The sequence below is a fragment of the Rhipicephalus microplus genome, chromosome 5 (genome assembly GCF_043290135.1).
Source record: "Rhipicephalus microplus isolate Deutch F79 chromosome 5, USDA_Rmic, whole genome shotgun sequence".
NCBI lineage: Eukaryota > Metazoa > Arthropoda > Arachnida > Ixodida > Ixodidae > Rhipicephalus > Rhipicephalus microplus.
In genome coordinates, this window is record NC_134704.1 from 185,919,839 (window position 1) to 185,936,538 (window position 16,700).

The window sequence follows — 16,700 nt, forward strand, 5'->3', positions numbered from 1 at the left end:
ATTGCAGCTAAGACTACTTAAAGCATAACCACGTATGTATTGCAGGACCGTTTATATAGCACACTTTTCTTACAGCCTTTTATAATCCCATAAAGGTACATGTATATGTACATCACTTATTGAACAAGCTCCTGAGATAAAAGACCGGTTGTAATGCACCTCGGGCACGGGAGAAACAGCGACGAAAGTACTACGAAAGAGAGGCGACGCGGATCGAACTAAAAAGGAGTGGAGCGTGACAAAAAAAAAAAAGGAACAAGATTAGCCAAGTAAAGGTGAAGTACCAGTGAAGCTGGTTGGCTTTAAGTGCTTAACGTGGCCTCTAGGCTGATTCTAGGTCCTTGCTTGGCATGGACAAAGTCAAACCACAGCCTGTCACAGACCATGCGAATTTGTCCGAACTTTAACTCGAAAACTAACGTGCAAATCTGCCGAGGGCCTATCATCGCTGGTACTCCGCTTGCACCATGACAGGAAAATCCGGCGGCGGCTGCTCCTCGGCACATGCGTGGCTGGGTGGCCTGAAAGTTTTCTTTTTCTTTGCAGACACTCGACGTTTTGCCTAGCTTAAAAATAATGCGTCACTGGTGCGCGGCGTGAGGACGGGTAGTTTGGACATCAAAAAAGTCTTTGCTCCAACCGCTTACCGTGTGCGCACTCCGTGCCAAACAGTCGCCCGCGTCCGCGTCATTGAGTGCAATATTGCTCGTGCAACCTCAATTCACCGAAGGTGCTGTGTCTGCAATTGGAAAGGTTTCGCGATGTGTGCTCTCTCCTTTCCCACCAGCAGGTGGACTTGCGAGCGTGGCAGGCTTTAGTTGTCACGACTCTTTCCGCGACACTGTACACAAACTTGGTTCCATGCGTGCTGTCCTCAGCTGAGCTTGTTAGTGCCATTTCGTTTGCATGTTTTCTAGAGCAAACGTCTGGGGCGGCCCGCCTATTGAGTTCAAAGACCACATGTTAGACCTAACAAGCGCTGAGGGCGTAATTGCCCATCGGTAGCAGCCAACGATGTGCGGTTTTGTGCTGAGTCAGCGAAATCCTTTGAAGTGGTTACATTTTGAAAGGAATACATATATTAAAACAATTTTCCAATTTTGAAAACAGTGACACACATCGTTTACGAAAACAAAAGCATGCATGGTGCATGTGCAATATGTGAGTTGTGGTTCGCGATCGCCAATTCTTCAGACATCACGCCTAAGGCAAACAGAAATTCAGTTGCTGTTATGCCGGGGAATGCGGCGCATGAGACGATTGAAAAAGTTAAAAGTGCGCCTTTCTACAACAGTGTTTCTTTTTCTGCGCTCGTTTTGTCGGTACAGCAGGCCACAGAACGGTAGCTTTTTATTTATTTGTTAAGGGGATGAATATTTACATTCCTGCCGCACAACTCGATTCTCGGAATGGCGTGGCCACTAGTCCGACAAAATATTGCACACTTGCAGTCTCTAGAAAAAGGTGTTTTACTTATATGGCGTATATGCGTTCTTTTGGCGATGTACGTTATATATACTAGGTTCGTACAGGTTTTTCAAGGACTAAAAGCGGCACGCAACGCTGAAGTATTTTTACTTTAAAATTTTCAAAAACTTACTCGTTTTTATCGCACTTATAGTGTACATGCATATTGGTATTATAACAAACATGTCTAGTCAGCCCTCTAGCTTCACTAGAGTAACTCTGTATGGTCCCGACGGGACCAGAGTAGCGCATAGGTCCGCCCTCTGTTTTTGCAAAAAACACCCCTGCCTTTTTTTTTTTTTTTTGCTGTGTTGCCTATTGACGTACTAGCTTGGCTTGCGTCCTTCACGCGCTGTTTGCAGTGCTTGAATGCCGCTTTTCTGCGGGATTGCAAACGAAGTCAATGTAAGAGCTGACTACATAGCGTCGTTTTAAAAAAAAAAGCGATGTTCTTGCTCAGCGTGTAGTGAAAAGTGCCGAGCGAACACTATCAACTTCTTATGTCTTGCGACTTTCACATTTCATAAATTTTCGAAATTTTTGACCAGATAACTAGTGGGAACATTCAATATTCACGTTACGCTGGTGAAATATGCAACATTCATAGACCTTGACAGTACATGAAATCGCCCGATTAGTCTCGGTGAATATAACTCAATGAAGAGTTATGCCTTTAGATTTTGAAGTTCGTAAGAGCATAACAGTGCACTCTTTGCGTTGTGTGACGCACGGTTCTAACTTCACTGTTCTAAAATGATTTATTTCACACGTAAACGCAAATTCTTACCCAATATGCAGCCTACATTAAGTCAGTTTAGAGTACAGCTTGTACTTTTGGCATAGCTTTGCGGTAGAGTACTTTGCTGCCATGTGAAAGACTCGGGTTCGATTCCCAAGTAAGACACGTATGTTTTTTTTTTTTTATTCATGCAATAGTGATTATGGACACTGGTGAAAATGAAATTTTTGAACCACTGGTGCCATTTCCTGAAGGAACACCAGGCATTTTTTTAAGTCTATTATGTCTCCTTATGCTTGAAAGGTTCTTCCTTAATTGTAGTTAGTTTGATTACTAGTGATTAATTGTAGTTGGATGCTCTCTTTTCGTCAAAATCATTTTCAAACAACCCCACTTGTGGTAGACTTAGCTTCATTTCTTGATAAGTAGAGCACTGCTGTTGATAATAATGCCGTTTTAGACATTGACATACATTGAGAGTTCACTCTGGCATAAATTGCTATTTGCCTCTAGTGTACTAGAGGGGGGATGTGGCCCTTGAAAACCAATAGGTACCGAAATAGTCAACTTTTGAAACAGCATATTTTGGGTTGTATGTCTCATAAACTACCTATTCTGTAATAATCAGCACCTAATTCAACCAGCGTCTAGAACACGCAAAATACGCTGAAATCAAACCAAACTTTGCGCCAATGCCATTCCCAGGTGGGAGCATCTTTGCATCTCAACAGCTCGGGGTCTCGTCACCCGAGTAATGTCACATATAACGTCACTGGTAAAGCAGTCGGCTTCAACTGGCTACTTGTTGTTAAGTGACTTTGAGGTCAAATGGCAAAAAAAAAAGGAAGATGCATTTTGCTTAAATTATGGTTCACTAGCAGTATTTTAAGTAATTCTACATTCTTGTGGCCGTCATCCATGCTGTGTAGTTTGTTAACTTGGCTGTTTGATTTATAACTTGCTCCATTGCGCCACGGTACCTCGTTTTCTTCTGCTTTGCCCTAATTCACATCGCACTGCAACTCGGCCGAACAGTAATATTTGTCACAGTTTAAAATCCCAAAAGAAGATCAGATTATGAGGGACGCCGTAGTGGAAGGCTGCAGTAATTTCGACCACCTGGTGTTTTTTACTGTGCACCTGAATCTCAAGCACATTTGCCTCCATCGAAAACGCCACCGCCTCGGATTTCGTCTCGTGACCTTCCAATCACCTAGGCAAAGGACCAGAGCGAGTGCTTCTTCCACTGGTGAGTCAGGTGTGCTGCCGTGCGGGTGCGTTTTTGCATTTGTTTGCATCATGAGGCAGTTATTTGCATCATGAACCAACTGCTTTGTTTCATCTTTGTGTTCAATAAATTCTATCTCTTTGTGAACACTGTCTTCGCTGTTTCGTTCAGCCTACATTTGAGGCAAGTTTTTTTTCATTTTACAACCTTCAAACTTCTGGGTGTTGGCTTAGAATCGGGGTCGGCCTAGATTAGAGTAAATTGAAGAGATGCAACTTAGTGTTTGTTTTATTCTTATTTTCCAACAGTTTCGACCAGTGGACCTGCCGCAACCATTGGAAAATAAAATTAAGACAACTTCTAAGTGACTCATGAACAAAGAAAATCGCTTTTCTAGGCGTTATCACCACTTCACAAACAAATGAGAGGGAAGTCAACAGCATGTTGAACTTTCAACAACCGAGACGCACGAGGTGGCTATGACTTTGATTTGGTTGAAAATCTACTAATGACAAAAAGCACATCGCTGAAATGTATTAAGTTGAAAGGACCGGCGACATTACGGAAAAGCTGGGGTAGTGTCAGTTGTGACAAAAATATTTCTGAGCCATTAACGACCTGATGCTGTGTAAAAGAAAAAAACAGCCAACTTTGGTGCATGAATGTGGAATTGTTGCAAAATGGCGTAACTGGCGCAGTTGGACCACCACTGATATTGACAGAATCGATAGCTCTGCATCACTAGCTCCAAGAAAACTCAAAAATGCTGCTTGGCGTTGCTGGTGCTCTAAGCGCCCATACTATTACAGTTAAACCTGCTTATAACAAGCCACCATATATCGAATTCCTTGATATAAAAACACCATGTATCAAATTCCTCGATGTAAAAATGTTTTTCTATTCCCCACCCTTGTATTTGTGACCTCTATATAACCAAGTAACAGAGAGAGACAACCCTAATATAACGAATTTTCCCCACGGACAACCTAGGAATTTTGCCCCAGATTTTGTCGGTACGAGCATGCATCTTCCGCGGGTGCCCCGCGCCGACGAAGCGCCTAGCACACAGCGCAGCAGGCGAGAGCGAGAACCCGTGATTGTGCACGGGTGAGCACAAGGCGGGTAGGCAAGCCTGTGCCCCACGATGGCGGTTTTGCCGCCGTTCTTGCTGCTGCAGACGCATGCGCACATGGGCCCCATCCTCCTCCAAACCAAAAAGAAAAAAGAAAACCTACTTTTGCATTGGCGGTGCCACGCTTTTAGTTAGCGTCACATATGTGGAACCACACTGCATATGGAGAGCACTTTACCGAATAGTTTTACGGGGCATCCGTGTCTGGGTCCGTGTCGTTCGCTCTGTGTTTTCGACGCCATGCATGCGTGCATGGTTTCACTGGGAACGCATGTTGCGGCCTCAGACGATGTTCAGCTTCACTTTTTTTGCTTTCTTTTTATTGTGGACAACCATTCGTGTCATCACCACTGAGGAAATGTCAGATTAGGTGCTGATGAGAACTCTGCGAGACCACGGTGATGGCGGTCAACTCGTCACGCGCTTCCGTCTTTGGCCACGCCTTGAGGTCGCAGGCTCGTAGCTTTCGTGATTAGCAGATTAGTTCCGGCAACAACACGTTGGCGCGTTGAGTGCAATGCAATGAACACGATTTGAAATGTTATACGAAGTAAGGCTGGCAGCAAATTCTTTTGGATCCTATATTGCAAAATTCCTACGAAATGCTGGTGTGAGCAAAGACGGTCGGAGAAGTGCTCTTTTCACACAGTCCTTACGCGTTGGAAACGCACTGATACTTTCTGAGATAGCAAGTGCCCCTAATATTGCGACCACCCTTAGAATCAAAGTTAATTTTTGCTGAATGATTCCCCCCCCCCCCCCCTGTGCATTTTATTATTTTTTTTTTTTCATGCTTGTTCAAGACCGGTTGTTCTTTTTTTCTGTTTGAGCATTCCGCAGCAGTTTGAACACACAGGGGATGTTATCTTATGCGCCTTCCAGACGATAAATATGGGCCAACTGATTTGATCTCTGCTTCAGCAGCACTTGCGCGCTTTTATCCGCTCATGAAAGTTACGAAGCACCGGGGCATGTTATCGATTTAGACTTGTTATAGAACATGGCACTGACAGCAAAAACCCACCGATAGTGTCCATATAATTACTATCGCAGTAGTAACGCAGCTTTCTACAGCTAAATAAGAGTTTTGGGTTAGCTCTGCATTCAGTCTCCCTTTTGTTTAATTTTTGAATTTATTTCCTAAATTTAGTACTAACCTGCATATAACGAAATCATGTTTATAACAAATTTTTCGAAAATTTATTCATTTCATTATATCCAGTTTTAACTGTATTCAATATTCAAAAATACTCTGCTTTGCCGAAAAGTGCATAAGCAAGGCAGTCACAGCTTTGAGAAAAATAAGTCTTCATTATTACAGTACACTTGGTCTCAAGACAAATGATTCCACTCTACTACAGTGTGAACAAAGAATTAGCATAAAGGTTCATTCTAGTTCGGTATTCTTGAATTTCGAAGTGATGATCACATTTTTGGATAGATGATGCGGCTCAAGATACTTGTCTTTGTTAATGCGTCTTTTCGTCCCCGTCCCCCCCACCGTACATCTGAAATAACAATTTCAAGCGCGATTTTCTCCTGCAAGAAGGCACTGCTCGTTTTCCAAGCTCGTTTTCCATTTCAGTCCAGCTGTCGCCTCGCTTATACCGCCTTAGATTGAACCTCGCCGCTTGGTTATGTAATCTCTCAATGAAATAAACCAAGACTTTTGGTGTGGATCCCACGCACAACACGCATATTCCGAAACCGGGTGGACGAATGAAATAAAAGCAGTATTTTTTGAAGCACCAGGTGAGGATCGCAGATAAGGCTGAATGAAATTTAGTGCTTTGGTGGTTTGCACAACTACGGTATGCACGTGCAAATTCCAAGAACAATCACTAGCAAAGTCAAATCAACATACTTATACATTGGTTGCTGACGAATGATGTCGCCGTTTAGAAAATAACGCGTTTCATCATTTTTCTTTTTATTAGTAAAAGACAAATCAACAGATCTTTTTTAACATTAGGTTGCATTATCCCTTTTCCCACCCTTTCATATTTTTAATAAGATCAGCCCGTAATTCAATGTGGTCCTTTTCGTTTCGTTATTTTGCCATATACTACAGAGAAGTCGGCAAAGAAACGTACTCGAGAGGATACCCAATCAAGATGCCCTCTCAAGATATCTTCATTATTGTGAAATAACAACATGTAAACTAACACCGTGGACGAAGTAATACCATTCAGAACAATACATTGTCGACGCTGTAACAGATACGTGGCAATCCATTTGAACACCCTCTTATCAATCTTTGCCCTTCAAACGCTTTTCTGAAATCTAAAAAAATGCAGTCTGTTTCTCCGTCAGCGTCCAACTCAGTCATTAAATCGTGGTAGAATTCATTCAGTTGCATTGTGCAAGACAGGCCCTTGCGGACACCATGCTTAACATCAACTATTAATTTGTGTAAAAGTATGTGTTTCATTATCTCTTTATACAGTATGTGCTTTAATATCTGGCCGGGAATCATTGTTAAAAAAATGGGCCTATACAGTAGATTCAGTACACGGAAATCTATTAAATGGAACTACTGTTTCTGTAAGGCTTGCTTTCTGGTTTGTATTACGCACCTGTGTTCACCTCTGAGTAAACGAACTCCTATTAAATGGAACACACTTTCCTAGTCCCTTCAAGTTCCATTTACTGAGAGTTCCATTTACTGTGATTGTTTGCCTCTTTCTTGGAACCACCCTTATGAATGGGACCCACATAAGCCTTTTTCTGGCCTTCGGGCAGAACTCCAGTAATAAAGAAAGATCAGATGCTATTAGCCACTTCAGTAAGCGGGGGGGTCTGGAAAGCATCTGGGCCACGGGCCTTAGTTTGGTCTATAACAGGGATTTGATGCCATTGACACAAAGTTCAACCGGTGGCATTAATGATTTAGTTGCTAGAGGGGAAAAACTGGATAAAGCCAGCACCTCTCATGAAAGATTCTCAAACAACTCAACTAAACTGAGCCGCAATTCATTTTCATCTTTCGCCAGCACTGAATTTGATCTTGGCTGAGATGGATGGTTCTATTCATCATGGATGCGTTTTCTGGGTTTCTATGAGAGTAGTACAGTCATTACTCCAAAAGCGACTTTCACTGCCATCCTGCACAGCACTGGGTGTGTTGCGAGTGGCTTGAGAGGTACGGAAAGGGAAGTTTCAAAACAAAAGAGGGAAGAGGTAAAAAAGATAACCGAGACCACTCACGGCGCACTCTTGCATCTCCTGCTCCTTGGTGGTGAGTCGCATGACCAGCACATTTTCTCGCCGTGTGGCCTCGAGCTGCTGCTGCTTCAGCTTCTCCTCAGACTCACGAAGGCTAACCAGCTCCTCTGCAAATGAAGCAGTGATTACAACGCCACAGAAACGAAATGAGGTTACACTGCAAAGGCAAAACAAAAAATGCTACAGTGGCTAACTGCAAAAGTTACAGGAAGCAAGGAAAGCACCACACTTCCGTAAAATGCCAAGCAAGCGTCCCCCTCCCTTTTTCAGAAGATCTGAAATACACTCAAACTTCATCATAACAAGGTTGCATTTTGCATGAAAATAGGTTCATTATATCCGAAAACTCCTCATAAAGGTATATTCTTAACATTAAGTCTATTGCAAGACTATTTTTCATTTACTTCGTTATAACCAATATTTCGTTATATCGAGGTATGCGTGTAAGTGGCAATGACCAAGCAAGCGCTCTTTCTCTCCTCCCACTCCTACTGTCACTTTTTTTTTTTCCGAGATGAGCCTCGGTTTCGCCAAAAGAACCACACGAATGAGCATAGTCGATGCGTATCTAATGTTGTTTACAAAATTCCATTGTCATGTCGCCAGTTGCATATTGGCCAAACGAGTCGCTGCTTCAATGATGACACTTGCAAGAGAAGGAAAAGAAGTTGACTGTAAGATTACCAGTGAGATTGTTCCTGTTGTGTTCCCGTTTGTTGGCAAATTTCTAGCGCTTACACGTGCCCTGAGGTAGCTAGTGAACGAAGACGACGACGTTGACTGAGAGACTCACTTGCAGTTTCACCTGTGTAGTTTGTACGTTTCTAATAAATTGTGCATTTCTAAGTAAATTATTCTTCTTTTAAAACGTCTCATGTGCTTCAAGGATGCCACAAAAACAAAATTTTAGATGTGGGATGGTTATCCAGTCGCCAACGGAAGAGTAAACGTGAGTTCATCAGTGCGCAGAACTGGTAACCCTAACCATAAGATAGAACGCACCAACGATAGTGAACACGACTGGCACTGGAGACACAGCATCTGGCCATGGAAACACAATTACAGCTCCTGACCTTCTGCGAACACTCCAAGAAAAAGACCACCTAATATCGACCCTGATGGAAGGACTGACTGTGCCCGCGCAGCCTTAAGTGGCACCAACGTTACAGGTGATCACTGACTTTAGCCGCAGACATTTCTGCGAGCTTCAAAGCTCAAGTGTCCCGTCTTATGGCGTCGGGTTTTCCTGAGGTGTTTATAGCATCTCTTGCTGAGTTAATCTAGCGACAAGTAAGGCAAGGCAGAAGCAAGGACAGGATCCGAGCTACACAAACACAGAGCGTGGAAGAATAGCTGTTGTTCCGTACAAACACCAGATATCTCACAGGATCAAGAAAATCGGAAAACGTGCGGGTGTTCATGTGCTGTTCTCTGCACCATTCAAATCAATCAGTCTTACCAAATTGGTTCTGAAAACTCTCCTTCAGCGTGCGAGTGGATTGAAAAAATTCGTCAAATGTCGAAACTTCATGGGTGGCCAGCTACCTACACGCTGGAAACAGCCAAGGCCTGATTGATAGGAGCTGCCAAGGAATGGTACCGTTCAAGGAGCTCCCAGACCACGCCGTGGGAAGAGTCTGAGTTACTTTTGCGTCGTACCTTCGTGAGCCAGACTCCCGTAGCAGAACGACGACACAGGATGCTAGAGCTTGTGCAGCAATGTATTGAGAGTATGACTGCCTACTTCCATTCCAAGGTACGTCTTTGCCAAGAAGTAAATCTGGACTTCAACGATACGTGTGAACAAGTACAGTCACCGACCGTTTATTCGGACTCGACGGGAACCGCCGAAAAGTCCGTATAATCGGGAGTCTGAAAAAACGGATTCACTAAAAAAAAGCATTTTTAGAGGCCCTATCGCCCGAAAAAACTGTCATGTCTGCACACACGCACGCTTCCGAGACGGTTTGCTTGGAAATTATAAAATTCTCAAGCCACTTCAGACTGAGGTCGGCCGTCTTCTACCTGGCGAATTATCTCCGCTTTCTTCGTCATTGTGAGCATCTTGTAGCTCCCACGTTGGCCACGCTTATTCACTCCCGCGGCCGCAGCAACAGGTGGCGTCGGAGCTGTTTCAGCACGCCACGGAACACTAAAGAGAGCGAGAACACAGAGAACAAGACAAACCAGGCCTAGCCGCAGAAGCAGCTGACTGACACTGCTGACACACGCCAAACGCCACAGCGAACGACTCTGTAGGTGGCTTGGCTTGGCCGCTCGACCGGCTAAACAATAAAAAGCGTCGCCACACATAGCCTTCGAGATCGGCACTGGCGATTTCTGCGTGCGTTTTGACACTGGCCCGACATCCATCTATAGCTAGTGCAGCATATCAGTGCTGGCAACCTGGAAAACGTATTGTTAACGCCACTGTCAGCGTGTAATGGCGTACGGCGACGCATCCGGTCAGTTAAACGGAGTCTGAATAATCGAATGGTGCACAGTGGGGCGTCCGAATTTTCGGTCGTGAGTTTACATTAGGATGATGGGGAGAGTGGTGCCATGAAGATGTCCGAATAAACGGGCATGTCCAATTTTCGGCGTCCAAATAAACGATCGGCGACTGTACTTATAGGTTTACGTTCTCACGAACTATTCACCATGCTTTTGGGAAGGTCGCATGACGCGACAACGAGCCTCTTCACAACATCCTGGAGCTCGAGCGCATTGAGCTAGAACGACAGTGGATTTTCGGCACGCGCAACCGAAGTCTCACCGCACCACCAGGTTTGAAACACTGCCTGCCCACTACCACAACAAGAGAATGGGAAACCGACGCGATTCAAGGAACGGAAGAACGCCAGCCATTCCCACCCGTCGACCATTACATCACACGAGAGACCAACGTCTATGCCACAGACCATCGTCTGCCCTTTACCGAAAGCGCCGCGGCGGAAGCAGACAACACCCTGTATCTACAGGAACCAGAAGTCGTGCCTGCTACGGCCTCCAAAAGACAAGTAAACCTGCTTTTCAAACAAGCCCCGCCACACGTCAAAAACATCACAGATAGCAAAGCACCGACTACGAAGAATGGCGAAGAACCAAGGCCCAATATGTCTACCGGAGCAACAAGAAAACCAAAAGACAAGAACGAAACTAAAGCCAAGAGCAAAGGAAAGCAGACAAACTCCCAACCCGGTGCTGCGAGAAAAGACAGCGAGGGGGAGAGAGTGAAGGAACAACCCGGAGCAGCAAAAGAAACAGCAGGAAAAGGCCGAGAAAAAGGAAAGAAAATAGGAATATAACGAAGAAGCAGCCCAGGGACAACAGGCGACGACACATAAAGATAAGCAGGAGGAAGGCAAGGTCGCAGAAGACGAAAAGTTGATAGGCCAGCTGAGTCAAGATGGCAAAACGGAAGACAAGCTACTGGTTGATTAATTGATATCTGGAATTCAACGGCCCAAAACCACCATATGATCATGAAAGACGCCATAGTGGAGGGCTCCGGAAATTTTGACCACCAGGGGTTCTTTAATGTGCAGCCAAATCTGAGCACACGGGCCTACAGCATTTTGCCTCCATCACAAATGCAGCCGCCGCAGCCGGGATTCGATCCCGCAACCTGCAGGTCAGCAGCCGAGTACCTTAGCCACTAGACCACCGTGGCGGGACAGACAAGCTACTGGAAGAATCAGAAAAAAGTTTCAGAGAATAGATGGAAGGACAAAAGAACAAACAGCCCGGCTGTTTTCGAGCTACATCGATGGAGTGTCAGTGTCTCTTACTCCCACGATATTTCTGCGAAGTTTACTTTCCACAAGCTTTCTACCAAGAGAACATGCGAGCCTCTATGAAAGTGCCTACTATGTAGCGCGCACTTCCTATGGCAACGCGAGGCATGCTCAATGTGCACAGGCTTGCGACAGTGGCCTGATCTGCAAGTTGTCAGAGAAGAGTGTTCGAAAGAGACACTTGTGTGGAGTGCTTCAGCAGACTTTCACCTACTTTTCTGGGTTCAAGTTTGCCCATTAATAAAAGCAGTGTTTGTGTGATCTTTCGCGCAATACGTTATATTGTGGTAGAGGTGCGGGCTATGATTGGAAGTCCCCTAGGCTCAAGGGTAAGGGGCCTTGACCCTCAACGACTGAAACCTGGCTAACTGACTCCATTACACCAGCGTTCAAGCCGCCGTCTTCTAAAAAACCTGCCTGAATTTGGACCCTTCACCACTGCTCCAGCAACTTTTACACCAACCCCACAGCAATGGCCAACCCAGTTTCAACATCTGAACTCATCTTGTCCCCACAATACCTGCCTGAGCCTTTCCGCAATGACGTGTACGAAGATGTAGAAAACTCGTTGGAGCATTTCAAGCGCGTCGCAAAGATCAATGCCTGGGATGAGACAAGGAGACTGGACCGCATATACTTCCTGTTGGAAGATACAGCGAGGGTATGGTAAGAAAATCACGAAGAGGCGATAGTGACATGAGAAGATTTTCACCTACCCTTCCTCATTGCGTATGCCAGCACTGATTGCTGAGAGAAGCCGGGAAACGCTGTCAACTCCCCGAACCAATGCACGAATGAGCGTGTCCGAATGTATATTGAAGACATGTCCTGCCTCTTCAAACGCGCTGATCCAAACATGGCAGAAGAAAACTGCACCACCCGATGCGTGGAGTGAAGGAGGACTTATTTGCTGGATTATTTCACAACCCACTACGCGCCCTTGCCCAGTTCGGCACTGAAGCCACAACCATAGAGAGCGCTACAAAAACGTGCCCGTCACTACCAGTACCGCAATGCCAGTAGTGCACCAGGGGACTTTCTTTCGGTAAGCCCAAGTAGCAACAGTAAAGCACTGAGGGAACTAGTGGTACGATCCATTGTAAAAAAAAAAAAAAACGCCAGGCCTGCGCAGAATATGCAGCACAGTCACAGCCAAAGCCGGAAGAGCGGCCTTTCAGAACCTTTTCTACACACTCTTTGTGTAGCTGCTGCAAGCTCACTTGCAGGGTACCCACTACACCATAAATCATTGTGTAGCAGGCAGGCATCCACTATGCCACTCTTCCTCATTCTTCGGACGTATTTACTCGCATAATCCTCGCACTTTTTTTGACGGAAAACCGATGCAAAGTTGGGGGGTGCGAGAATTACGCGGGGAAAACTTACGGGGAAAGTCGTCGCAAATCAGGATTCCCACACCAGCAACTAACAGCAAGCTTTGAGAAGCACAAATTAAAACTTACCTCAACAATAAAAGCACAGGTTCAACACAAGGCAAGTTTTATTTGAGACACAAAAAGTGCAAGGAAATAGTCGAGAATTAAAATACCAAACGCAAAGCTTGTGGGCGTTGCGGGCGTAGCGGTAACGTTTGTCGCTTTACAGGAGCCCTCAAAAGGTAAGCGTAGGACGTCAGTATTGGGTTAATGGCTATCTAATAAAATCGTCTGCAGTTTCCTTCAGAAGAAATAAAGTTTACCATCGATCCCAGTTTTAGGCACACGGAAGGCCCAACGCGTCTTGGTGGCTTTCAGCTGCCGTCATCAGTAGCGAACACAAAACTCGTAGACTACGAAGGGCCTACCGGAGGCCCTGTTGCCATTGTTTAGTGCACAATCTATCACTTTCAGCTTGAAATTAGCCGTGTAGCTTCGGTATCGCCTCATAACGTGACAAGATTACCAACACAACATACAAAACACGCCGCAACACGCACTTGCCACTTTGGCTTGGCTTGGATTGAATTGAATCTCCGTGCAATAATAGAATGCTTGATGCATAGGAGATGGCGCCAGATGGTGTGTGCTATCATCATCAGTGGTTTGAATGAGTAGACGACATTATTGCAGCAGTTTTTGGGCGCGCGATAATTACTCGAGGAAAAAAAGAAATCATATCTTTGTTGGGCGATGTGGGGGGTGCGAGAATTGTGCGAGTGCGAAGATTACGCGAGTAAATACGGTAGTACGCACTCCACACTTGCAAGAAACTGTGCAATTTTTTTGTGTTGTGGCTGACAACAATAAAAAATTATACCAGAAGATTTTCTGGTCCCCACAATGCCCCACAGTGGATATGCACCACAGTTAAGAGGTGAACAAGATCAAGCTTTTGTAGAAGGTTGGAGCATTCGACGACCCACTCGTGCAATTTGCATTGTGTGACTCCTGGTTGTTATTTTGCTGTTCTAAAACACCTTATTACTGATACCAACGTGATTCCCTTCGCAACCTCAAGCCTGCCTAAGGCCAGTTTGCAAAGCAGTCCCAAGCACCAGCGTGGCTCAGTAGTAGAAGTGGTAGAATACTGGGCTAGCACGCAGGGAACCCGGGCTCGAATCCCGTTGTGTCCTTGGTATTTTTTTATTTACCGAGTTTTTTTTTTTCCTCTCTTTCTTAAAATAGTGGTTACCGACACTGGCGGCGGCGGACAACTGCGGCGCTGCACGCGACCCGGTTTGTAATCTCATAACAGCTTTCCCTGTAAAAAGAGCTTCAGGAGCTACAGCAGCCACAGGTCCCACCAACAGTTTAGACCCTTGTCACAGTCACTCATGAAGAAGTTCCGCATGCCATGCTTAAGCTGGAACCTGAGGCGCAACCTGTTCGACTCAAACAGCCCCTGCAGGATCGTCATGTACACAAACGCTCAAGGCCAGCCAGCCGTGCACAATGCTTCTTTTACAGGCCCCAGTGCACGTCAATCGGCTCAGCATGGCTCACCCTTTCTTGGAGAGCTCAGATTACGAAAAAGCGGCATGTGGCGCACAACTGCCAGGACGCTGCTTTGTTTTCATTGTGGAAAAGCTGGACATCTTTACCAAGCGTGCCCTTACTAAAGGGCACGCTTGGTAAAGATGCCTGTAAATGCGCCATGCCCGTGTAATGGTGAAAGACCCATCGAGATAGAAGATTACTAGTCAAGACATCGATTCCCAACTCCTAGTTTCCAGCACCAGCCGAGATCACCAGCACCTACTCCTTACCAATCGTCAAGCCCCCGGCATCCAAGTTTCCCATTCTCAAGTTCACCAAGGTGTTAAATAGGACCACGGCAAGAAAACTAAATCCAGCGACCTGTGGAGGCAAAGTCGCTGATGTCTGACAAGGCGAAAATCCTTCGTCAAGACCTGCGGGCAGCAGCGACGACCAGAAAACGACGGCTAAGATAAGTAAAGAAACGATTTCTTCAGGCTTGCGGGTTACGGTGGACGAGCATGAATTGAGCAATTCAATAGATACAGGATTGGATTATTAAGTCGTAAGCTACGCATTTGCAAGAGACCTCAAAAAGTTTAGACACCGTGGACCGGTCCACAAACACAAACGGCTGGGGGGCCATCAGGTAACAGTTGTGAGAAGATGCACCACAAGAACACGAATTCAGGGTGCTACCTACGTCGCTGATTTCATTGTGCTTCCAGAACGCTTGAAGGACGTAATACTGGGGATGGATTTCTAACTAGCGAATGGTGCCACAATCAAGCTGCAGAATTCTAGCGCTTCCTTCTCGACGAAGCTGGTCATAGACAAGAAGAAAGTAGAGGGTACTGCATTGCGGGTAATCAATGGGAATGTAATTGTGCCACCACGATGCAGCAAGCTGGTTGGCATAAGGAACAACACATTCATTGATTCTGAAGGCATTGCAAATGGCAATATCGAGCTGCTACTGAATAGGGGCTTTTGTGTAGCCCGGGCCTTTATTCATTTACGTAACAGGAGCGCCAATGTCTTGCTCACAAGTTTCGGATATTATAATACAGCATGCTGCGAAAGACACTACAATTGCCTTTCTTCACGGTTTGACTGCAGCAACAGACTTGTCAGTGCCATCTGCTTCTGAAACCCCACATGATGTAGGAGCTGCAGTTTCAATAAAGAGGTATCTATTGCCAGACGAAAGGCAAGTCATAAGAGCCTTCTCAGAATGTTTCTCCACCTTGCCTAGAGAACACGGCACGCACATTGTTGAATACCAAATAATAATTGACGAGGCAACAAGACCTTTTATGAACACTCGCACAATGTTTCATCGAAACAACGAGAACAATCAAGTGCAAGAGATAAGAGATGCTGGAGGACGATGCTAATCCACCATCCAACAGTTCATGGGTATCTCCAGTAGATTTTGTGACGAGAAAAGGACAACACATTGAAATTCTGTGTTGACAACAAAAAACTGGACAGCGTGACCAAGCGCGACTTATACCCCTAGCCATGCATCCATGACACACTGGATCAGCTACGGCATGCCAGATATTTTTCGTCATTAGATTTAAAAAGTTGGTATTCGCAAATTCAAGTGGACAAAAGAGACCGTGAAAAGACTCCTTTTTTAACTCCAGATGGCTTTTATGAGTTTAAACCACTTCCATTGGGCCTCTGTTGTGCACCAGCGAGATTCCAGCACCTGATTGGCAGTGTCCTTCCTCCATGGCCTCAAAATGGCAGTCATGCTTAGCCTACTTGGTCGACGTCGTATCTTCTGCAACGTTTGAACAGCACACAGAACGACTACGTTCAGTGCTTCACGCTATCCAATCAGCCGGCTTGACTATTAAACCAGAGTGTCAGTTTGGATACAAAAAGCTTTGTTTTCTTGGTCATGTAATCAGTGCTGAAGGTGTTGGCCTGGACCGTGACAAGACTGCGGCCGTCACGCGATTTCCGAAGCCATGAGACAAGGAGGTGCGTCAATTTCTGGGCTTATGCGCTTATTATGGGCAATTCGTAGACAATTTTTCTAATATTGCCAAACCTCTAACCAGACTCACAAAAGAGGAAGAATCATTCGTTTGGCATAAGGGACAAGAGATAGCTTTCGAGGAATCGAAAAAAACGTCTCCAAGCCCCACCGATCCTCGCACATTTCGACGAAACTGCAGACATT

The 16,700-nt window shown here is 45.4% G+C and overlaps 1 protein-coding gene across 2 annotated transcripts in view; it reads right to left on the reverse strand.

Moving 5' to 3' along the window:
* fl(2)d (Pre-mRNA-splicing regulator female-lethal(2)D) overlaps positions 1-16,700 on the reverse strand; it is a 78,895-nt gene that overhangs the window by 20,166 nt on the left and 42,029 nt on the right. For both annotated transcript variants that reach the window (XM_037424849.2, XM_037424848.2), the window contains exon 5: positions 7,774-7,898. In XM_037424849.2, coding sequence (XP_037280746.2) covers positions 7,774-7,898 — 125 coding nt within the window. The remainder of the gene's footprint in view (positions 1-7,773; positions 7,899-16,700) is intronic.